Source organism: Delphinus delphis, chromosome 6 (assembly GCF_949987515.2).
Source record: "Delphinus delphis chromosome 6, mDelDel1.2, whole genome shotgun sequence".
Taxonomy (NCBI): Eukaryota; Metazoa; Chordata; class Mammalia; order Artiodactyla; family Delphinidae; genus Delphinus; species Delphinus delphis.
Window position 1 is genome coordinate 11,588,134 of NC_082688.1, and position 23,452 is coordinate 11,611,585.

Below are 23,452 nucleotides of genomic sequence, written 5' to 3' on the forward strand. Positions count from 1 at the left end.
TATGTTGTAACTAAAAAGAGAGGGAATGTGTTGGTGGGACGAGCTACCGGAGAGCTGTCTCGGTGTGCTGCGGTACTAGTAAGTGTTTTAATTGGGTAGGGTTTTTGGAGGACTATTTTGACATCTGCTCGTGTCTTTGCTGATTTTTCTTCACTTAGAGTAGGAAACACAAGCTGTGGATAAAATGACTTTAAAATAATTGGAAGTAAAGATATCTCTCTCAAAGTCGGATTTGAGAGGGACATTTCTTTAAGAAGTGGAAAGGAAATTCCACTTCTAGGAAACCATGCTAAAGCACAAGGCTTTATGCCTACAGATTTCACAACAACATTATTTATAATAATTTCTGAAAAACTGGAAATAGCCAACAAAAGGGGCTTAATTGGGTTTGTTTCTATGAAGTGGAACATTTTGTAGCAATTAGCAATGATCTTTACAAAGCTTTTAATGAAGTGAAATATTGCTTATATTGTAATAAATGAGAAAATCAGAAAGAAACATTACAAATTGTTTCAGCTGTGTTTTAAATAGTAGGGATTGGGGCAGAGGGTTGTGGAAGGAAATACACCAAAACATTATCTCCAGGTAGAGGGATTAGGATAACCACAGTTTTCTTCTTTGAACTTTTTTGTCTTTCCCATTTTTTTTTACATATGTAATTTTTATGATACAAAAGACGTGTCATTTTGCGTGAGAGAAAGCAAGCCCTCAGGGTGCTGGTGTAGTTGCATGCCCTACGTAGATACTTGTTCTGAAGTCTGAGCAACGGGTTTGAGGACATCTTCAGAAGAGTCAGACTGGGTTCAGAAGTCAACTCTGCCACTCCCTAGCTGTGTGATTTGGACCAGTTTCTTTGACCTCTCTGAGCCTCCTCCTTACCACAGAGCTGGTGATACCTCCCTCATAGCATGGTCAGGGTTAAATGCGGTCACCCAGTAATGGCCCAGTTTCCTTCTCCATCAGCACCGCCCACTCCATCCCCCAGTTTGAGGGGCTTTGTTTTGTTTTTTGCCTTTCTTCATTCCTCTTGTTTCCTTGAGCCTTTCAGGGATAGGGCACCATCCGGCCAAGCTGGCCTCCGATTCTTTCCTTGGGAACATGAGCTTCAGGAAGGCCCTTGAGTCCCCGCCAGCCCCTTTGGAAGAAGCCTTACCACCGGGAGGGCAGCATTGTCCTATGAGAGGAAACTGTGCCGACCCAGCTCCTCCTGGAGCCTGGTGCACGGGCATTTTGGTTACTAAGGGGACCCTGGCCTGCTAAGTCAGAAGAAAGAGCCAGGTTTTTTCCTCTTCTTCAGCCTGCTGCCATTGTTCAAAAAGTAAACACTCCACACAGCTTAAGCAGCAAGTCCTCCAACCAGGAGTGGGAAGAAATCAAAAGCCCATTCCAGCCCAGCCGTGGAGAGCCCACAAGGGCTGGTCTGTGTCACTGGGCCCCCACTGGGAACGCAGAAACAACACCCAATTCTGGTCCAGAATCAACAGCCCTGTCTCTGGGCCTTTCAGACCGAGGCTTCTCTCCAATGGCCGGGCCCCTTGCCCCCATCTGTTTGGGGCTCTCTGGAGCTCTTTGGAGGTCAGATGAGGCAAAACTGGCGATTGTGAGGTGCAGCGACCCTCAGCTCAGTCCTCAAGGCCTGGAGTCACCGGCTGAGTTCCGGAGCCCCTCGTGGCCCCTTCTCCGATTCCGTGTCCAGCGCCAGTCTCAGCCTTTGAAGTGAGAGCCCAGCAGTTACCAAGAGGGGCCAGAGGATTTTTGCCCTTAGGCCACTGCCGCTACAGTTTCCAGACTGGCCGTGGGTGACGTGTATATTATAAAAGCAATAATAATAGCGACTGTGAGGCCTACTGTGTGCCCAGTGCTGTGCACACACCGCCTCTGATTCGCACAGCAGCCCCGGGGAAGAGGGCTGGGGTGGGGTGAGCAGTCACAGCTATCTTCTCGATTTTACAGATGAAGAGGCCAGTTAGTAGCCACATAACCTTGGGCAAGCCACTTCACCTCTCTGAGCCTCAGTTTTTCGTCTCTGAAATGGTGATCCCTCACCTCCAGCTGCTGTTGAAAATGAAAGAATCTGTGTGAAAGTACTTTGAGAGCTCTGAAGTGTGATGTAAGTGAAAAAGGTTCTTGTTGAGGCTGTTTTGTAACTTCCTGCTCGTGCACTGCGAAGTATTTAACCTGTCGGACTGCAAAGTGAGGCAGCTAAGGAGCCCTGGACAATTCACCATGAGGCTTAATGTTGTCACCTGTAAAATGGGATTGTGCTTTGTGAAACACTAGTTATCAATGCTGTTTGCTGATAGCTTTTTACCCTGTGAATAAAGCAGTCAGTTAATATCAGTTTTGGGGTTTGGAGGAAAGAATAAACTTCTAAGTAGGCAAAGCTGTCCCTCCCCTGCGGCTCTCAGCCCACAGGAAGCATTTAGTAAATGTATGAATTGATTGATAGGTTTGTGGACTGACTAGCCGCTGGAAAAGTCAACAGCAGAAGAAATTTGAGGCTCCTGGTCTTGTTGAGCCGAAGGGTTCCAGGATCCTGCCCTCTGGGAGTGTTATTTCAACCCTGGGAGGCTTCTGACCAGCATGGTTCCAACCCTCCTGCTGGGAAGAATCTCAAAATGTTTACTTAGGTACGAAAATTCTGTCCTAGAGGCTGGGATTTGAGACAACAAACATCAACCGATATTAATGAGCCCTTACCAAGTGCCAATCATTTTTTCTTTTTTTTTTGTGGTACGCGGGCCTCTCACTGTTGTGGCTTCTCCCGTTGCGGAGCACAGGCTCCGGACGCGCAGGCTCAGCGGCCATGGCTCATGGGCCCAGCCGCTCCGCGGCATGTGGGATCTTCCCGGACCAGGACACGAACCCGTGTCCCCTGCATGGGCAGGCGGACTCTCAACCACTGCGCCACCAGGGAAGCCCGTGCCAATCATTTTGTTGGGTGCTGGTTATTATGCAGTGCTGAACCAAACTGATGAGCCCCTGAGGGAGGGGGCTCCTGGGGCCAGCAGGGGGAGGCAGGCAGGCAAAGGGGTGCTAGGGCTCAGAGCAACAAGGATGGCAGAGGTCAGTTTCACTGGGGGTATCTGATGACGAAGAGGTTGAGGTGCAGTGCAAGAATATGAGCTGTGGAGGTGGCCGGTGCTGCGTTACCTCTGCCACTCACCTCACCTCTCTGAACCTCATTTTCCTCAAGTTACCTAACATGAAGGTAATAGTGTGCACTTTGCAGGATTTGATAAGAATTAAATGAGAATTAGTAAGTAAAACATAGAGCAAGCACTAGTAGGCATCTACTACACTTTAATTGTTGTCCATTTCCAGGGCATTAGCAAATGGGTCTTTCTGCTTAATCAGGACAAAATGAAGGTTCTAGACTCTAAAGAAATGAGCTTTGATATATGATGGGGTAAGAGGATTGAATGAGATTGGAAGTGGTAGGTAGGCAGGAGGGAAGTAGAGATGGATTCTAGCGGTGGGTAAACAGTGTGATTGAAAACTAGCTTACATACAGTCTTATACTTCTACAGACGATGGACAGTTGCTCCCAGATGGTGGGCTCTTCTTTTCTCCATACTGTACTTTCATCCTCTCACCAAACACGAGCACCTAGTAGGCACAAGTCTCCCTTACCCTTCCTACTACTGTACCAGTAGAATAACGAGTTATAGCCAGAGCCTCGGAGCCATGATTCACTAGCTGGATTTCTATGGAAAATGGAACCAGTTTGAAAGTGTGACCTTTCTACTTAATGTTAAAGAGAAATGTTAATGTGTTAACACTAGGCTGTACAACGTATTCCATACCCCAAAATGCCAAGAGCCGACAGAGATGGGCAAGTAGTCTTTGGTAAATGAGAGGGGATGGGTTGAATGGGGCTGTCATAAGACCCTAGCTGTATATCAGAGTTCCTGGAACCAGAGGTTTAGACTTCAGCTTCTTCTTCTTCTTCTTCTTTTTTAATTTGAAAATATAGGAAAATAAATCATGTTGGGGTGTAAAGATCTCTCCCCCTAGCTGTGTGACCTAGGGCATGTTAACTTAGTCTCTGAAACCCTTTCCACTCCTGGGACTTGGGGATGACCATACAAGCTCACAGAGTTTTTGTCACAGTTAAATGGCCTCACACATGTGAACTGCCTGGCATTGAGCCTGCCACGGAGTATACCTTTGTCAAATGTCACTTTTCTTCCCTACTCCCCTTTCCCAGAGAAAGCCAGAGAAATGCCTGTGTCTTCGTGGGGCTTCAATGATTTTCTCTTCTGGATTTTTTTCTTACTTGCAGAAAGTCAGAAACATGGCCCTGGATGATGTCGTGATTCTGAATGTGGACACCAACACCCTGGAAACCCCCTTTGATGACCTCCAGAGCCTCCCGAATGACGTGGTGGGTAATGAGCCCTTGAGTTCTGACTCCCGGGAGCTCATGCAGTGGACGTGAACATGCCTTTGGGGAGGAGAAGGGATGGATACAGCTGTGGTTTTCCTGTAGCCTAAGAACTGCGGTTGGTTTCTGTTACCTCTGGAACCTTTGTCTCAGTGAAGGAAGTTGGGAGGTGGTTCATTTTTTTAGTCTTGTTTTGCTCTCATAACCCTCATCTGAAGTGACCCCAGGGTCTAGACGGCCCCTCTTTCTGTGGAGCCTGGGGGTCTTGCCATCCTCATTGCCATTGCCGTGTCCAGAGAGCAGGACAGCCTCCCGGGGTAACCCCACTGAAGGCGGGTGGAAGGGCTTCAGTGTGAGCAATTTGGAGCACTTCAGACCTACGTTTTTTTTCCTGTGCCATCGTCAAACGCAGCTGTCCCCACGCAGCGGGGTGTCTACTGCCAGCGCTCTGCATGTGGCTCCACGCGCCCTAGATCTTTCTTAGTTACCTCAGGTCTAGACAGAAGGTGGGCCTATTTAGCGAAAAGCAACTGGCTGCCACATTTGCCACACTGACATCTGACCACACACCTGTCTCATGTTGCCACCCAGAGCTGCCTTGTGGGTGGCTGTTCGAAGTAGACCCAGCCTCCCCCATTGTTCATACGGATGAGGAGGGTCGGGGCTCCCTGGGAAGTACAGTTCTGATGTTTGTGGTTTGGCCTCCAAAACTCTGCTTGTGAGAAAGTCTGTAAAGTCACACTGGCTTACAGACTGGAAGGAGTGGGTGTTCCTGGCCGTGTGTGCTGATGCGCGGCTGGGCTTGCGTGGTGGCAGGTGGCCACTGCCGCTGCATTACCGCCAGGAGTCCCAGTGGCACTTGGGGGTTAGCTGTCTGGGGGAGATTGCCGCTTGTTGGTGAATGGTTTGCAGCAGGGTTTCAGACTCCTCTGCTCTTAACTCACTGTGAGATTTTGGGGGGTCCTTTGTGTTCTGTAAGAATGTGTCCTTTGTGCCGTAATTAAACAGTGGCTACAATTCATTGACTTCTGTGTGTTAAACACTCATCACTGACTTCCCATTTACTCTTCACACAACTCTGAGGAAGGTATTTCTCTTATCCTCACTTTACCTCACAGAGCTAAAAAGAGGGGGAGCCAAGAAGTGAACCCAGCTCTGTCACTCCACAGACCCCCGAGCCCCGCCGCCCCCTAGGTGCCTTCTGCATTCGGGGTCTCACTCAGTTGGCATCCTAGCCCCATGGAGTAGGTGAGGGAGAAAAGAACCTCAGGGAGCACGTGTCTTGCCACAGATCATACGGCTGGTGGGGGCAGAGCTGCGATCGGAGCCTAGTCTGGATGACACCCAGCCCGCGTTGTCTCCAGTCCGTGTACACGGTCCCACTCTGAGGCAGAGAGAGATGACAGCGTAGGAAAAATACAAGTGCCAGACCCTATGAGGTTTGCTGTTGATCATGTCAGGACAGGGTACGTGGTTGGTGTCTCAGGGCCTCTGGGCTGTAATTTGAGTTCTTTTTGGTCCAAGGAATTTGAGCTTTCTATTCCGGTTCCCTTTCAGTGGAAAAGTTCTCCTTTTAAGTCATGGGTGTCTTAGGTATGGACCTTGTAAGTGCTGAATAAATGTGGCAAGTGAGCCTGGGGTATTTGAAGTACAAGGAATGGCCAGGGGCCCCAGGCAGCCCAAGATGAGTGACTGATGGCTCAGAAACCATGGAGTGGACTGACTATCCCATATGCAGTGCTCTGAGCCAGGGCTGGGCATCAAATAGCAAAGATGAAGCAGATCTAGTCCCTTCCTTCAAATAGCATATTCCAGTGGGGGAAACAGACCTGTGAATCACATATATCTCAGGGTATAGCGTAACAGGGGCCACAAAGAAAATAGGAATCAGGCTCAGAGGAGTCCAGGGAGAGGGCACTGAAGGCTTCCTGCAGATGGCGCATTCCAAGATGCCTTTCAGGTGATCAGTGAGGTGGCCTCAGGGAACCAAGGAAACTTGAGCAAGTTATTTTCCCTCTCTGAGCTTCAGTTTCCCATCCTCAAAAGAGGACTGCTAGGCCTGTCATTAGATCGTTGTGGCAGGTAAGTGAGATGGGGGTGTTCATCAGGTGCTTGACACCGTGCTCACTTGTCAGTGTTTGATAAATGGTGCTGCATTTGTTCTTAATAAAAATCATTGTCAATAATTACAGCCAGAGTTAGAGGACAGTTGGTTCCCTCCATGTCCTAACAGTTCTCAGCCCACATGAAAAGGACCTCCCATTTGCAAGCTGGTTTGTGGAGGGTGAGAATGTTCCACAGCAGTTGTTTCCAGAATGGGGCTTTAGACTCATCAAAGATTCCAAGATAGTAGTGAGGAGGGAATATGGTCCATATAGTACTTACTGTGTTTCAGTGGAATTCATAGATTTGATTTTTTTTTTTAACTCAGAAAACCAGTCTTTTATTTTTAAAGCTCTGCCATATATCTCTAGTGGGTGTCTATGGTCGCCTACCACACTCGTTCCAGATTGTCCGTGTAGCCAGCAAACAGAGTCTGGCCAACAGCAGACGAAGCCAGAGAGTCACACTGGGGCAGCCGTGCCTTGCTGCTGGTACTGATAACTCGTTGCTTCAGTTCATCTACAATGACCTTGCCCTTCAAGTCCCAGATCTGGATGCTGGGCCTGTGGCAGCAGAGCCAGTGTCTGTTGGGGCTGAAGCACGGGGCGCTGATGATGTCCACCCCATCTAGTGTTGAAAGGTGCTTGCCTTCATCGAGGCTACATGAGCTGTCAAGTCCTTGAGAGGGGAAATTTTGTCCGGTACACCTTTGCATCCTCTGCTCGTGGTACAGAACCAGGTCCTTTCAGCGTATCAGCATGTCCACAGTTGACCTCACAATCTCCCCTTTTGCCAAAGCTACTTGTTTACTGCATCTGACAGATTCTGCTTCTTAAACTTTCCCAAATCCTTGTCTCCATCCCTCCTAAACACCACCTAGTCCAAGCTCTTATTTCTCTCCTGTACTGTTTCCCTCAGCCTCTGAACTGGTTCTTCAGAGTCCAGCCCTTCTTCCTCATGTACTAGAGAGCCCTTTCCAAAACATAAATTTAACTTTATTTCTTCCTACTGAAAACCATTTCATCAGTGAATATAATTTTAAAAACAAAAAACAAGTTCTGAAGACAAAAGCATCCTTCTATAACTTCCCAGTGCCTACAGATTAGAGGCAAGTTTCTTTTGTTGGCTTTGGAATCAGACCTTTGTTTAAATTCTGGCTTCTTCACTTACTAATCATGTGATCTTGGGCAAAATTATGTAAGCTCTCTGAGCCTTAGTTTCCTTATAATATATGGTTGTGTGAATTAAATGTAATGAATATAATATGTATAAAGCAGTTATCCTCTGAGCTCTGTAGGTGGTAGTCAATGATGATGAATTACGGATGCAAATGATGGTTAGCATGGCATGCAGGGCCCTCCTTTATGATAGGATCCTCCCATTTTTTTCCCATAACTTTAGCTCTTTCCTGTCCCTGCTTCAAACCCTATGTTATAGGTGTTTGGAATTAGTAGTTCTCCCAAGCTTACATGTTGTTTCATGACTTTATACTTTGCATACAGTTTCTTTTGTCCCAAATGTCCTACCCCATCTGTCAATCACTAATGAAAAATGAAACTCATTTTTCAAAACTTAGGCTAAACCTAAGTCTGTAAAAACCTTCCCTGACCTCTCCAAGTAGATTTGACCGTACCTTTCTTTTTGTCCTCTCAAACCCTTATACTGCTTATAAAATTATACTTACCATCCAGCGGTATAATTTATTACACATTTCTGGCTTTCTCTTTTAATTGTGAGTTCTTTGAGGGCAGGAATCAAGTTTTATTCATCTTTGTTTCCGAGGGATGTAGCAGCCACTGAATAGATAGATGGAAGGATGGAAGGGACATGTGGATTGGGTTATTTTGGTAGATGAAATGTTGCAAAACATGGCATCCATGCTGGAAATTTTATTAAAAGAGGCCTTTGTTCTGTTTCTAGCCATGATGGAATAATTGGAACTGAATTTCTCCTCCCTCCATTTACAAATAAAACTCTGGGCAAATATGAAAACAGCTGTTTTCACGTATTGGACAACAAGCAGTGCAGGAATATAATCCCTGAGAGAAAGGAAGCAATTGAGAAGAGGCCTGTGATCCCCCTGGCTTTCTGCCTTGAGGCATTTTCTGGACCCTGTTGCCAGAGGGGACTCCCCAGCAAAGCACACCATCTTGCTGAATCAAGGGGGTAGAGATCTGAGTTTGAGGGAGAGGTGGTTTAAATTTGTGGGTCAGAGTACCAGATAGGAGGGAGCTACTCAGCAAAAATCTGAATTGAGTCCCCTTCACTAACCTTCTGTAGGCTGATCTGCCCGTGTATAGAGGGGAGCTCCTAAGAGTAGGAGCCATTCAAGCTCCAGCCGGCCAGAGTAAGATCTTGTTGATCACTCAGGCAGTCGTTAGAGACCCACAGAGGCCATGCCTTGGTGTAGTAGTCTAAATTAGCTCTAGGGTAAAGATGATTTTAGCCCTGCCCTAACACAGCTTAAAATCAAGCCTTGAGGAACACAAGACAGATCTTCTGTGATACTGGTAACGTGCTGGCTTTTGATCTGAGTGCCAAGTACGTGGGCAAGAATTTATCAAGCTGTACACAAATGATATGTGTACTTTTATGTATGTATGTTAAACTTCAGTAAAAACTTTTAAACAAAACCATTTCTTTTTAAGCCTTATCAGGATCAATCTGATATACAGGAAAATTAACCTGTCAAAGTAAACTTCAACCCTCTTTTAAAAAAGACAACAAAATCTGATACCCAACAATGTAACGTTCACAATATCTAGCATCCTATCAAAAAAAATACTAGACAGGTGGGAATGTAAATTGATATAGCCACTATGGAGAACAGTATGGAGGTTCCTTAAAAAATTAAAAATAGAACTACCATACGACCCAGCAACCCCACTACTGGGCGTATACCCTGAGAAAACCATAATTCAAAAAGAGTCATGTACCAAAATGTTCATTGCAGCTCTATTTACAATAGCCAGGACATGGAAGCAACCTAAGTGTCCATCAACAGATGAATGGATAAAGAAGATGTGGCACATATATACAACAGAATATTACTCAGCCGTAAAAAAGAATGAAACTGAGTTATTTGTAGTGAGGTGGATGGACCTAGAGACTGTCATACAGAGTGAAGTAAGTCAGAAAGAGAAAAACAAATACCGTATGCTAACACATATATATGGAATCTAAAAAAAAAAGGTCAGAAAAACCTAGGGGCAAGACGGGAATAAAGATGCAGACCTACTAGAGAATGGACCGGAAGATACGGGGAAGGGGAAGGGGAAGGGTAAGCTGTGACAAAGTGAGAGAGTGGCATGGACATATATACACTACCAAACATAAAGTAGCTAGCTAGTGGGAAGCAGCTGCATAGCAGCGGGAGATCAGTTCAGTGCTTTGTGACCACCTAGAGGGGTGGGATAGGGAGGGTGGGAGGGAGGGAGATGCAATAGGGAAGAGATATGGAGACATATGTATAACTGACTCACTTTGTTATAAACTAGAAACTAACACACCATCGTAAAGCAATTATACTCTAATAAAGATGTTAAAAAAAATACTAGACATGTTGAGAATCAGGAAAAATGTAACCCGTAACCAAGAGAAAAATTAGTTAACAGAAACAAATTAAAAAATGACGATATGATGGAATTAGCAGATGAGAACCTTAAGATAGACATTATAAAAGTTATAAGTATGCTCTTGAATTTAAAGGAAGACTTGAACTAAATGAGGGGAGAAATGGAAGCTATAAAAAGAATGAATGAAAGGGAATATCTAGAGGTGAAAGATATAATACCTGGAATGAAAATTTCACTGATAGGATTAAAAGGATATTAGACACTACAGCACAAATGATCAATGAACTCGAAGACATAGCAATAAAAACTATCCATTATGAAGCATAGAAAGGAAAAAGACTGAAAAAGGTTGACAGAACCTCGAGGACCCATAGCACAATATCAAGAGGACTAACATACATGTAAGTAGAATCCTAGAAGGAGAGGAGGGTGGAGAGAGACAGAAAAAATGTTTAATGAGATTATAGACAATTTTTCTTCAGTTTTGATGAAAACAATCAACTCAGTTCCAGGAAGCTGAATGAACCTCGAGCATAATAGACGCAAACAAAACCACACAAAGGTGCATCATGATAATTACTCAAAACAAGTGATACGAAGAAAAGTTTAAAATTAGCTAAAGAAGAAAGACACATTATGTAAAAGAAAAAAGTGATTACGGAAGACTTCTTGTAAGAAACAACATGAACCAGAAGATAATGGAATGACATTTTTAAAGTAATGAAGGAAAATTTTCTTCAACCTCGAAATCTATATCCAGTGAAAATATCCTTCAAAAATAAAGGCAAGGGCTTCCCTCGTGGCGCGGTGGTTGAGAGTCCGCCTGCCGATGCAGGGGACACGGGTTCGTGCCCCGGTCAGGGAAGATCCCACATGCCATGGAGCGGCTGGGCCCGTGAGCCATGGCCGCTGAGCCTGCGTGCCTGGAGCCTGTGCTCCCCGACGGAAGAGGCCACAACAGTGAGAGGCCCGCGTACCGCAAAAAAATAAAAGATAAATGAGTATTTAAAGTAAATAATATCAGTGTATTATGTGCTGTACGTAGAAGTAAAATGTATGACAACAGTAGGACAAAGCACGGGGAGAATGGAAGTATACTGTTTTAAGGTTCTTAAATTATATGTAAACTGTTATAATATTATTTGAAAGTAGACTATTAAGTTAAAAATGTATATTGTAGGATTTCCCTCGTGTCACAGTGGTTAAGAATCCGCCTGCCAATGCAGGGGACACAGGTTCGAGCCCTGGTCTGGGAAGATACCACATGCCACAGAGCAACTAAGCCTGTGTGCCACAACTACTGAGCCTGTGCTCTAGAGCCCATGAGCCACAACTACTGAGCCTGCGCACCTAGAGCCTGTGCTCTGCAACAAGAGAAGCCACCACAGTGAGAAGCCTGCACACTGCAACGAAGAACAGCCCCCGCTCGACACAACTAGAGAAAGCCCGTGCACAGCAATGAAGACCCAACGCAGCCAAAAATAAATAAATAAAATTTAAAAAAATGTATATTGTAAACCTTAGAAGACCACTAAGGAAAAAGAAAGTGGTATATAGCTAATAAACCAATATTGAAGATCCAAAAGATTTTGGAGGCGGGAAGGGTAAAGGAACCAAACACAGATGGAACAAATAGAAAAGTTAGCAAGATGATAGATTTACCCAACTATAGTGATTATTACATTAAATGTACGTGGTCTAAATACTCCACTTATTGGAGATTATTAAATTATATTTTAAAAGTAAGACCCAATTATATGCTGTCTACAAGAATTCCACTTTAAAGAGTCAGATGAAAAGTAAAAGGGTAGAGAAGATATACCATACAAACACTAATGAAGAGAATTGGTAGGGGAGAAGAGACAAATCTTCCTTATAAAAGAATTTCAAATTAATATCTGTAGATATTGTCCTGTCTAGGAGAAGGAGCTTAATCTCTGTGCCCGCACCACACACACACACACACACACACACACACACACACACACACACACACCACACACACACTTGAGTGTGGGCTGGACTTAGTGACTCACTTCCAAAACTAGTGTATATAAAGGGAAAAAGAGTAACTTTAGTGGAGAAATGGCAGAAACTACCTTAACCAAGTGATGTCATGTGAATATCACTGTAAACTTGATATGACGTGATGAGGAGGATATGTCACTTTTGTGTTATTCTTTCCAGAAACCCAGTAAAATCATGACAAAACCTTCAGATAAACTCAAATTGAGGGACATTCTATCAAATACCTGACCAGTACTTCTCAAAACTATCAAGGTCAGGGACTTCATTGGCGGTCCAGTGGTTAAGACTCGGTGCTTCCACTGCAGGGAGCACGGATTCAATTCCTGGTCGGGGAACTAAGATACCGCATGCCGCGCAGTGCAGCCCCCCCCCCAAAATTTTTTTTTTTAAATTGGAATTCTGGGTTGAATTCTAGGATAGAAAAGACGCATTAATGGAAAAACTGATGAAATCACAATAAAGTTTGGAGTTTAGTTAATAATAATGTACCAATGTCAGTTTCTTAGTTTTGACAAATGCACCATGGTAATGTAAGGTATGGGAAACTGAAACTGCGTTGAGGAGTATCTGGGCACTCTCTCTACTATCTTTGCAACTTTTCTGTGAATCTAAGAATATTCCAAAATGTATATTTTTTGAAAAAGAGAAACAGAAAAAAGGAATTAAGGGAGTATTAGTAACAATTTGATGCCTATAATTTTGACAAATTGGATGAAATGAACAAATGCCTTGAAATACACAGTTAACATAAAGTGACTGAAGAAGGAATAGAAAGTTGAAAAATAGTACTGTTTCTATTAAAGAAATTTGAATTTGTAATTAATTAAAACTTTCCCACAAAGAAAACTCCAGGCCCAGATAGCTTCACGGATTAGTTCTATCATATATTTTAGGATACATCTTACACTAACTTTTTCAGAAAATAGAGAGGAAAGGAACACCTTCCACCTTATTTTATGAGGTCAGCATTACCCTGACATGAAAATCAAACAAAGAATTTACAAGAAAAAAAAATATTGATCAATATACCTAATAAATATAGATGTAAAAACCTTTAACAAAATATTAGCAAATTGAATCCAGCAATATAAAAAGGATAATACATCATGATCAAATGTGTACAGATTGGTTAAATATTTGAAAATAAATCAGTGTAATTTACCATATCAACAGACTAAAAAAGGAAAACTATATCGAAACATAAGCCAAAAAAGTATTTTAGGAAAAATTCAACATCTGTCCTTGATAAAAGCTCTTAGCAAACCTAGGTATCCTCATAGTGATAAAGAGCATCTAGGAAGAACTTAGAGCCAACATACTTTGTGGTGAAAGACTGAATGCTTTCCCCTTGAGAACGAGAACAAAAAAAGGATGTTAGCTCTTCCCATTTCTATTCAGCATTGTACTGGAGGTTCTAACCACTCACTAAGACAAGGAAAAGAAATAAAAGCCCTAAAGGTTAGAAAGAAGGAAGAAAAATTGTCTTTATTCAGACAACATGATCATGTATATGGAAAATCCAAACGGGGTCTCATAAACAAATTTAGCAAAGGTACAGGATAAGGTTAGCATATAAAAACCAAATGTACTTCTATATACTAGTAATGAGCAATTGAAAAATGAAATATTTTAAAGTACTATTTTAAATAGCATACAAAACACAGAATACTTAGGAATACATTTAACAAAATATGTGCAAGATTTGTATACTGAAAGCTATAAAACATTTCTCAGAAAATAATTTAAAAGACCTAAACAAATGGAGAGATACTCCACTTTTTGGATTGGAAGACTCAATATTTTTAAGATGTTAATTTTTCCTAAATTGATCTATAGATTCAATATAATCCCAGCCCAAATTCCAGATGGCTTAAAAAAAAAAACAACTTGAGCTGATTCTAACATGCACATGAATATGCGAAAGATCTAGAATAGCCAAAACAATGTTGAAAAAGAACAAAGTTGTAGGACTTGTATTACCTACTTTTAAGGCTTCCAGTAAAGTTACAGTAAATGTAGATCAACATTGTAGGTAAACATAGAGTTCAATAGAACAGAATAAATAGTTCAGAATTAGGCCCACACATAAATGGTTAATTGATCTTCAACAAACATGCCAAAGTAATTCAATTGAGGAAGGATAGTTTTCTTCAACAAATGCTACTGGAAGAACTGGATATCTATATGGAAAAAAAATGAGTGTTGACTTTTACCTCTTTCAAATATTAGCCCAAAATGGATTATAGACCTAAACTTAGAGGCAAAAACTATAAAATGAATAGAAGAAAAGATAGGAGAAAATCTTCATGAACTTAAGGTAAGCATAGTTTTCTTAGTTAAGACATAAAACACAGGGACTTACCTGGTGGCGCAGTGGTTAAGAATCTGCCTGTCAATGCAGGGGGCGTGGGTTCGATCCCTGGTCCTGGAAGATCCCACATGCCACGGAGCAACTAAGCGCATGCACCACAACTACTGAGCCTAAGCTCTAGAGCCCTCAAGCCACAACTACTGAGCCCATGTGCCACAACTACTGAAGCTCGCGCACCTAGAGCCTGTGCTCCGCCAGAAGAGAAGCCGCTGCAATGAAGCCCACACACCGCAACAGAGAGTAGCCCCCACTCACCGCAACTAGAGAAAGTCCGCGCACAGCAACGAATACCCAATGCAGCCAAAAAAAAAAAAGTCACCATTTTACAAATGAAGGGGCAAGCCACAGACTGAGAGAAAATATTCTTGATACTTATATCTGCAAAAGGACTTTTTCCCCAGAATATATAAAGAACCCTTAAACTGAATAATAAGACAGCAGCCCAATTAAAAAGTAGGCAAAAGACTTGAAGAGTCACTCAACAATAAAAGATATTCAAATGGCCAATAAGGCTGTGGCAGGAGGGGCCCTGAGGAAGATAAGTCTGGTGTTTCTTAAAATGGCCTGATATGAAGGCTTCACGCCTCCTGCCATTCCAAGCCTCCAGAGCTGCCCTGTGGCTGCCTTGTGCTTCAAGTGCAGGAGCCAGTTGAAATGTCAGGAATGGAGGCCAATGTGACCATCCCAATCTGGCAAAACAAGCCGCGTGGGGCTGCTCAAAGTATAGTGAGAAGAATCGGGACCGACCTGCCCCTGAAGCCATGTCCCCGGGCATCCTTTGAGACCCTGCCCAACATCTCTGACCTGTGTCTGAGGCATGTACTGCCAGTCCCTACTCTGGCTGACATCGTCTGGATTCCTGCAGATGTAGAGGAGACTTATGTCCTGGTCAGGAGTGATACACGCCCCCTGAGGCACACCTGCAAGCCCAGCCCTCTGATCGTCATTCAGCGCAATGCCTCAGTGCCCAAACTGCGTGGGTCGGAGGAGAGGCTTCTGGCCTTGAAGAAGCCAGCCCTGCCAGCCCTTGGCTGCACCAAAGAGCTGCAGGATGAGCTGAGCCACCTGAGCAGCCAGATTGCTAAAATGGTGTCAGCTGATGCAGGAAGTTCAAATGTCTCTTCTCCCTTACCTTGTTTTGGATCTTCATTCTACTCTACAACTTCCTTTGTCATTAGTGACATCACCAAGGAGACCAAGGTACAGGTCCCTGAGCTTCCATCAGTCCCCCTGCTTTGTTCTGCCAGCCCTGAATGTTGCAAACCAGAACACAAAGCTACCTGCAGCCCGTCTGAAGAAGATGACTGCGTCTCTCTGTCCAAGGCCAGCAGCTTTGCAGATATGATGGATATCCTAAAGGACTTCCACCGAGTGAAGCAGAGCCAAGACCTGAACTGGAGTTTATTGAAGGAGGAAGACCCTGCCATGCTTACCTCTGAGGTCCTAAGGAGGAAGTTTGCTCTGAAGGAAGAAGATACCAGTAGAAAAGGAAATTGATAGCACTCAGCTCTGCAAACTCAGCCTCAGGCTCCTGGAATTCCTTCAATAGCTGCCTTCCTCACCGCAGATGCTTCTGCCTCTCAATTAGAAATCTTCTGCAACAGTCTTGCCGAAAGCTAGAGCTTAGACCAAGAGAAGAGCTGCACTGTATGTTTTCCATACTTCAAACCTTAGCAGAAGCTAAGGCCTGTTTTGAGCTGAGACACGTTACAGGTAATTGTATAGGTTGGAATGTCCCAGTTTAAAGGGTGAGATAGAAGTTTCTGGTTTTTCCTTGCCCCTGTGTGAAAATAGGTCCTAAATGAATGACTGACTTCACTGCACTAGACCCCATAACTGGTCTTACTGAACACTTTGTGCCCAGCTGTCACTTACTCTGAGTGGCTTCCTTGCAGCAGAGCAGGGCTGAGGGCAGGGGGCTATGTTTATGTGCACGTTCACAGAGCAGGGAAGATCTTATGCTGCTCCATCATGAGCTGACACCAGTGCCCAGCAATCACTCCCTCCCCCTTCCCGGTCCAACACCTACATGTAGAGGTCGGGCCACTGGACCAGCTGACACTTGGGCTGCTGGGAGGCCTGGGCTGTTTTTTTCTTAAATATATTTTGTAATACTGTACAACCAAATCTACCTTCCAAGGCCCTGGGGCCTCATTGGTTCCACTAATTGAAAGCTCTTTCTCTTCCACAAACTTGAGTTTAAGCCCAGTAGGAAAGAGAAATGGAGAGGGGAAAGAGAGTACCATCCGTCTTCCAGGCCCTTGACTGCTCCTTTGCATTGGGCCAAGGTTTTTACCTACCACACCGTCCATGACTCGGATGCCCTCAGGTCCGTTTTCTCTACGGTATGTATCCTGTGTGTGTTTAGGTTGAAGCACTACCTGACATTAAAGGACGGATTTGGAGAGAAAAAAGAAAAACAATAGCCAGTAAGCACAGGGAAAGATGTTCCATGAGGGTGTAAATTGATACCACAAGGAAGGTACTGCTATATACCCACTGGTATGGCTAAAGTAAAAAGACTGCATTTCTTATAAATGAGTATCTTAAACAAATGTTTACTCTGTGACCAAGTAATTTCAGTCTTAGGTATACACGCAAGAAGATGAAAACTTATGTACACACAGACGCATGGACGTGAATGTTTTTAACAGCTTTGTTCATAATTGCCAAAAACTGGAAACATTCCAGATGTCCTTCAACTGGTGAGGGACAGTGGTGTGCCTGTAAAATGGAATACTGCTTGGCAATCAAAAGAAACTAAGTACTGATCTATCCAACAAAATGGATGAATCTCACATTATGCTAAGTGAAATAATCCATTTATTTGACGTTTTGGAATAGGCAAAACTGTTGAGCGAGAACTCGGATGAGCGGTTGTCCGGAGAAGGGCTGGGAGGAGCAGCTGACTGTCAAGGGGTGTGAGGGCATTTGGGGTGACGGAGCTGTTCTGTATCTTGATTGTGGGGATGGTTACATGGCTATGTGCATCTTTCAAAATTCATAAAACTAGCCACCAAAAGTGGTAAATTTTACTATATGTAAGTCATACCTGACTTAAAAAAATTTTTTTTAAAGACTGACAATAACAAGTGTTAGGAAGGATGTGGAACAACTGATCTGAAACTTTCATCACTGGTATTGGGAGCATAAAACAGAACAACCACTTTGGAAAACAGTTGGGCAGTTTTCTCTGAAGTTAAATGTACACCAGCAATATAACCCAATAACCCCACTCCTGGGTATTTATTCAAGAGAAATGAAAATATATATCCAAACAGGTTTGTACACAAGTGTTTATAGCAGCTTTATTCACAGTAAACAATACCTGGTAATAATCCTAATGTCCATCAGCTGATAGATGGAGAAACACTATATTTTATCCCTACTTTTTACTACATGAGTCATTATTCATTGTAACATACTTGTGATACACAAAACAACATGGATGAATCTTGAGTATATTACACTGAGCAAAAAAAGCCAGACACATGAGAATGTACTATATGATTTCATGTATTTAAAATCTAAAAGAGAGAAAACTACTCTATAGTGGGTGAAAGCAGGCCAGTGGTTGCCTCGGCCTGGGATGGAGAAGGCAGGAACTGATTGAAAAGGGCAGGAAGGAACATTCTGAGGTGAAGGAAGTGTTCTATTTCTTGATTGTGGTGATGGTTACACAGATGTATATATTTGTCAAAACTCATTGAACTGTACTTTTTAAATATATGCATTCTATTGTATATTAGTTATGACTTCATAAAGTAAATTTTCAAAAGGAAGAGGACTTGGAAATTAATTTTACAAAGGAAGTTCTAATATTGATTAGCTTTCAGAGCAGCTCTGCTGATTTTCACATGATTTATGAACATGGGTTAAGGGGTAACTTTGGAGGCAGGGTGGCTCTGGCTTTCTACTAGTTACCTAGACAATTTAGTCTTAAATTTTGTAATCTTAGTTAGCTTTTTGTACCATTAAAAAAAAAAGAGAGAGAGTTGGCAAGGTTAATACTGTTGTACTTTGCTGGGTTCCATGAAACTTGCCAAATGTACTGCTTTCACTGACAATATTGTATTGTTCCCTAGCTATGGATTTGGGGAAAGGAATATGGCAAGAATAGTCCATCTTTTATTGGTATAAAGGCCTGTTTACAGACTTCTTTTTTTTTTAAATAAATTTATTATTTATTTATTTTTGGCTGCATCGGGTTTTCGTTGCTGGTGTTTATCTCAAGCCCATGTGGATGCTTTGAACAGAAACATAATGTCCCTCCCTCCGCAGCCATTTAACCAAGCACTCTTCATCTGTTTCTCTCTTAAAATTTAAAGAACATCTCTTGTTCCTTCAAGAGTGTTAAGTATACACTGTTTAGCCAACGGATAAAATTTGTAGAGCTTTTTAAAAGCTTGGCAAAAGAGAGCTCAGACGCTTCCAGGCTTCCAGTGAGGTGAACATACCACACCTCATCACTGATTTCCCAGAGCTCAGTCGGGGCCCTTTCTAATATTCTTTGGCCTGAAACTCACAGGTTTCTGTGTATGCACGTATATGCGGAGACCTTTACCATCTGCTTACACTCTCCTTTCTTTTACTTCGTGCTTTCTGTAACCTGATCAATGCTCTTCTAAATCAGGCTTTCTTATGTGGTGATATATGTAATAGGACATTAAAATACGTATTACCTTTTGACTCAATAATTCTACCTTTAAGGGTTTTTTTCTGGCAAATCCTTCTAAATGGAGAAAGCCACCTAACCAAATAGCACTGTTTATGTTAACTGAAGTTGGGAACAACCTTAATATCCAAAATTAAGGGGAGTGTTTAAGGTGATCTATTCCACTGCCATTCAATGGAGTGTACCATACAGTCACTAAAAATGATTGCTATGAAGAATGTGGGCAACACAGGAAATGCTAAGGATACAGTTCAGTGGAAAAAGCAGAATATTGAATGATATATCTACCATGACTACAATTAAGAAAAACAGCCAGATACTCAGAAGTAAGAGTTTTAAAAGAACTTCCCAATTGTCAACAGTGGTATATTAGGATAGTAAAGTTATGAGTTAACATTTTTTTCTCTCATTTTCTAAATTTTCTGTGATATGATTATTACTAGTTTTATGATGGAAAACTCATCTTTCCTCCTCTCTCCTGAAACACTTGAATCTTGGCTTTTGGCTTTATGGTTTGTATGTCTTCAGGACTGTAGTTTCTCTTTCTTCTCCATATTCTTTGGATAAAAAGATCACAAATGACTTAATGATGCGTTTTAAATCACTTAAACTTCTTGTTCTTCCTTGGTGGAATTTTTGAGGGATATCCAAGAGGTTTCTAAGCATGTGAAGAGAGAGAAACCATCTTGAGCAGTCTTCCTTGGTGTGAGAAGGGGGAGAAGGCAAGGGAAGAAAGATACTGTTTACAGAGCACCTGCAGTGCCCCAGGCCAGAGTAGTTTCCAGTCCTGCTATGCTGCATCCAATCTTCTTCACAAGCTGGACGCTGACCCCAGGCAACCTCTCAGCCTCATCTTGCATCACTTCAGTACTCATACCCCGTTTCCCACCCACTAGGAGAGTGATCCTATTCCCCAAGGCCTCATGCTCTTTCACATCTCTATGCTTCTTTCCATGCTATTCCCTCTGGTGAGGATACCGTTCCTTCTCTACTTGGCTAAACCTATTTGCTCTATAGGGCACTCCTCAAATGTCACTTCTGTGATGCTTCCACAGCTCGGCACTGGGATTTCATAACATTTTTCCCATACTTCTTTTATACCATGTACTATATAATAACTCTTTCCCCTCCTAAGCATTTGGGCTTTACATGGTTGTGAACACAGCCCTGGCACAATGCATGACTCACTGGGGCATTCAATGAGTGTTTGTGGAATGAGTGAATGAATGAAAGAATGATCAAATATGCAATCTGCTTTGAACTCTAGATCTTGGAAAACTCATTTATTCAACATTTGACTCTTTACTTTGTACAAGTAACTGGAAAAGCAAAGATCTGCAAAGATCAGAGTTCCCTTTTTAAAAGAGACAGGAGAAATTCAGTGTACGTTACAGCTACAATTTACTGGGTAAATTGAGTGCCAAGCATTTTGACTCTTTGGTCATGATTACTAAATGCCATTGGGATTTTATTTTACACCCTAAAAATGGATTTCTTCAAATTGCAAGTAGTCACCCATTAGTGAAACCATAAAATCAACTTAGTGGCTCACAGCAAGCTTTTTTTTTTTAATGGAGTTGAACAAGGAATATCAGAGTATATCTCAAATAATATGGGTAAGCATCAATTCATGAAACTCTTAAATATACGTAATATACATATAATACTGGTTTACAAAATATAATACATTCATTACTGTGCAACACAGTAAAAAAAAAAAGGAAAACTTGATACATTGTGACCATTTTAATCATTAAAATTCATACCTTTTAATGTGTGAACTACCATTTCATTGTATGGATATACACCATAATATATTTGGCCTGATAATTTCAAGTTTTGTGTTCTTTTTTTTAAAAATAAATTTATTTATTTATTTGTTTTTGGCTGTGTTGGGTCTTCGTTGCTGCGCACGGACTTTCTCTAGTTGCAGCGAGCAGGGGCTACTCTTCGTTGCGGTGTGCGGGCTTCTCATTGCAGTGGCTTCTCTTGTTGCGGAGCACAGCTCTAGGCACGTGGGCTTCAGTAGTTGTAGCTCACAGGCTCCAGAACGCAGGCTCAGTAGTTGTGGCGCACCGGGCTTAGTTGCTCTGCGGCATGTGGGATCTTCCCAGACCAGGGCTCGAACCCATGTCCCCTGCATTAGCAGGTAGATTCTTAACCACTGAGCCACGAGGGAAGTCCCTCAAGTTTTGCTTTTTTTTTTTTTTTTTTTTTTTTTTTTGCGGTACACGGGCCTCTCACTGTTGCAGCCTCTCCCGTTGCGGAGCACAGGCTCCGGACACGTAGGCTCAGCGGCCATGGCTCACAGGCCCAGCCGCTCCGCGGCATGTGGGATCCTCCCGGACCAGGGCACAAACCTGTGTCCCCTGCATTGACAGGCAGACTCTCAACCACTGCGCCACCAGGGAAGCCCTTGCATTCTTTTAAACAGCAGTATGATGGACATATTTGTAACTAAATCTCTATATCACTTACTTGAATTCCATGAATTGCTAGAAGTAGAATTTTTGAATCATATAAAAATTTATATAAAAATTTAAGGCTTTTGATACATACTTTTAAATACCACCACCTCCCCCAAAAGATTATACCAGTTTTCACTTTTATCAGTAACATGAAAGTTAACACTTACTCTTGAAAAATTGTTTAAAATTCATATAATTTTTTTTTGGTGGAAACTATATGCATGTGTAGCTATCCCAGTCACCTGTGTTAGGCCCAGCAGTCACTTGGACCCTGTACTTCTCTTCTGTGCTGTGAAACTGGAAAATGGACAATGGCTTCCTAATTACATTCCTGTCTTCAGTCTCTTCTAACTCCAATCAGTTTTCTGGTCTTTCTAGAGTAAAGTCTTCCTTGACCCTCCCTCAGTAGTTGATTGCTCTATCTTTTGTATTCTCAAAGCACATGGCACACCCTTCTGTTACAGCACTCGTCATGTTATATCGGAATTATTTTTGGCTTCTTATGTCCTCTCTTCCAACCCCTCTAGGGTAGGGACTAAAAATTCTTCCTTCTTTACGTTTGTATCTGCCCCAGAGTTAAATATATAGCATGTACTCAGTAAATTTTCACTGAGTGAATGACAGCATCTTGTTTAATTGTGACCTCAGGACTGGTTCAAATCACATTAAAATTGGGCTATACCATGTAGGTGACTGTCTGTGGGAGTCCAAAGGCAAAACTTTGGTTCTGGAGGGCCCAGATTCAAATAAGCCCGGAGTCTAGGGCTTCCCTGGTGGCACAGTGGTTGAGAGTCCGCCTGCCGATGCAGGGGACATGGGTTCGTGCCCCGGTCCGGGAAGATCCCACATGCCGCGGAGCGGCTGGGCCCGTGAGCCATGGCCGCTGAGCCTGCGCGTCTGGAGCCTGTGCTCCGCAACGGGAGAGGCCACAACAGTGAGAGGCCCGTGTACCGCAGAAAAAAAAAAAAAAACAAATAAGCCCGGGGTCTGCTTGCTGCCTCTTCTCTGGAGTACCCCCACTTAGAATGCTGGTTGGAGAGAGAGCAGTCTGCTCAGAGATAGCCTTGCTTTGTTATGCCATTGCTAACAGCTTTGTTGGCTGGAGCTTCTCTATGCCATGTTTTTTCCAAAGGCCCGGAAACTTCAGACCCTAGAGATGCTGCTACAGGGCCTCCTAGATGCTGGTGTGCCATCCTACCTTGTAAGTCAACAATGCATTTAATCCCAGAAGCAAGGGAGCAGACATCACAGGCTGTCTGGCTTAGTAGTCTGGCCCGGGAAATGTCTGAACTAATAGTAGACCTTGCAAAAAACCCATTCTTAAAATCCCAATAGGAAGAAAAATGCCGAGTGGGGAGATGGGTGGGCTCTGATTGTCTTGAGTATCTTATGTAACTCTTTATGTGTATAGACCTTGTAGACTTAGTATCCTTGTGGAATTGATCCTTCTGCCACCGGTAAAACATGTATCGTTAGTATTCTCTAATAGAATGTTTATTCATTCAACAGGTATTTCCTATGGGGAAATGTTGGTCAAAGGTTACAAACTATAACATGAATAAGTTCCAAGGATCTAATGTACATTATGGTGACTGTCGTTAGTAATACTCTATTGCATACTTGAAATTTGCTAAGAGAGTAGATCTTAAGTGTCCTTATCACATACAAAGAAAAAGTAACTATGTGAAGTGATGAATATGTTAATTAACTTAATTGTGATGATTATTTCAAAATATATACATTTATCAAATCATCACCTTGTGCACTTCAAATATGTATAATTTTATTTGTCAATTAGACCTCAGTAAAGCCAGAAAAGAGAAAAGAAACCAAAACAGGCATTCT

At 42.7% G+C, this 23,452-nt stretch overlaps 2 protein-coding genes across 7 annotated transcripts in view; both read left to right on the top strand.

The window, feature by feature from the left end:
* DENND1A (DENN domain containing 1A) overlaps positions 1 to 23,452 on the top strand; it is a 493,467-nt gene that overhangs the window by 306,542 nt on the left and 163,473 nt on the right. For all 5 annotated transcript variants that reach the window (XM_060014177.1, XM_060014178.1, XM_060014173.1 and 2 more), the window contains one exon: positions 4,286 to 4,387. In XM_060014177.1, coding sequence (XP_059870160.1) covers positions 4,286 to 4,387 — 102 coding nt within the window. The remainder of the gene's footprint in view (positions 1 to 4,285; positions 4,388 to 23,452) is intronic.
* Positions 15,119 to 16,067, top strand: LOC132426518 (mitochondrial fission regulator 1-like). Of its 2 annotated transcripts, XM_060013309.1 has the most exons (2): positions 15,119 to 15,572; positions 15,643 to 15,869. In XM_060013309.1, exons 1-2 carry the CDS (start codon positions 15,119 to 15,121, stop codon positions 15,807 to 15,809), a joined length of 621 nt encoding a protein of 206 aa, XP_059869292.1. In that variant the 3' UTR covers positions 15,810 to 15,869. The 2 variants fall into 2 exon arrangements, with proteins under 2 accessions (XP_059869292.1, XP_059869291.1); XM_060013308.1 differs by having other exon boundaries at positions 15,119 to 16,067.

What these genes read in the sequence shown, in the direction of transcription:
- LOC132426518 (XM_060013308.1), top strand. Translation starts at nt 15,119, where the DNA reads ATGTCAGGAATGGAGGCCAATGTGACCATCCCAATCTGGCAAAACAAG.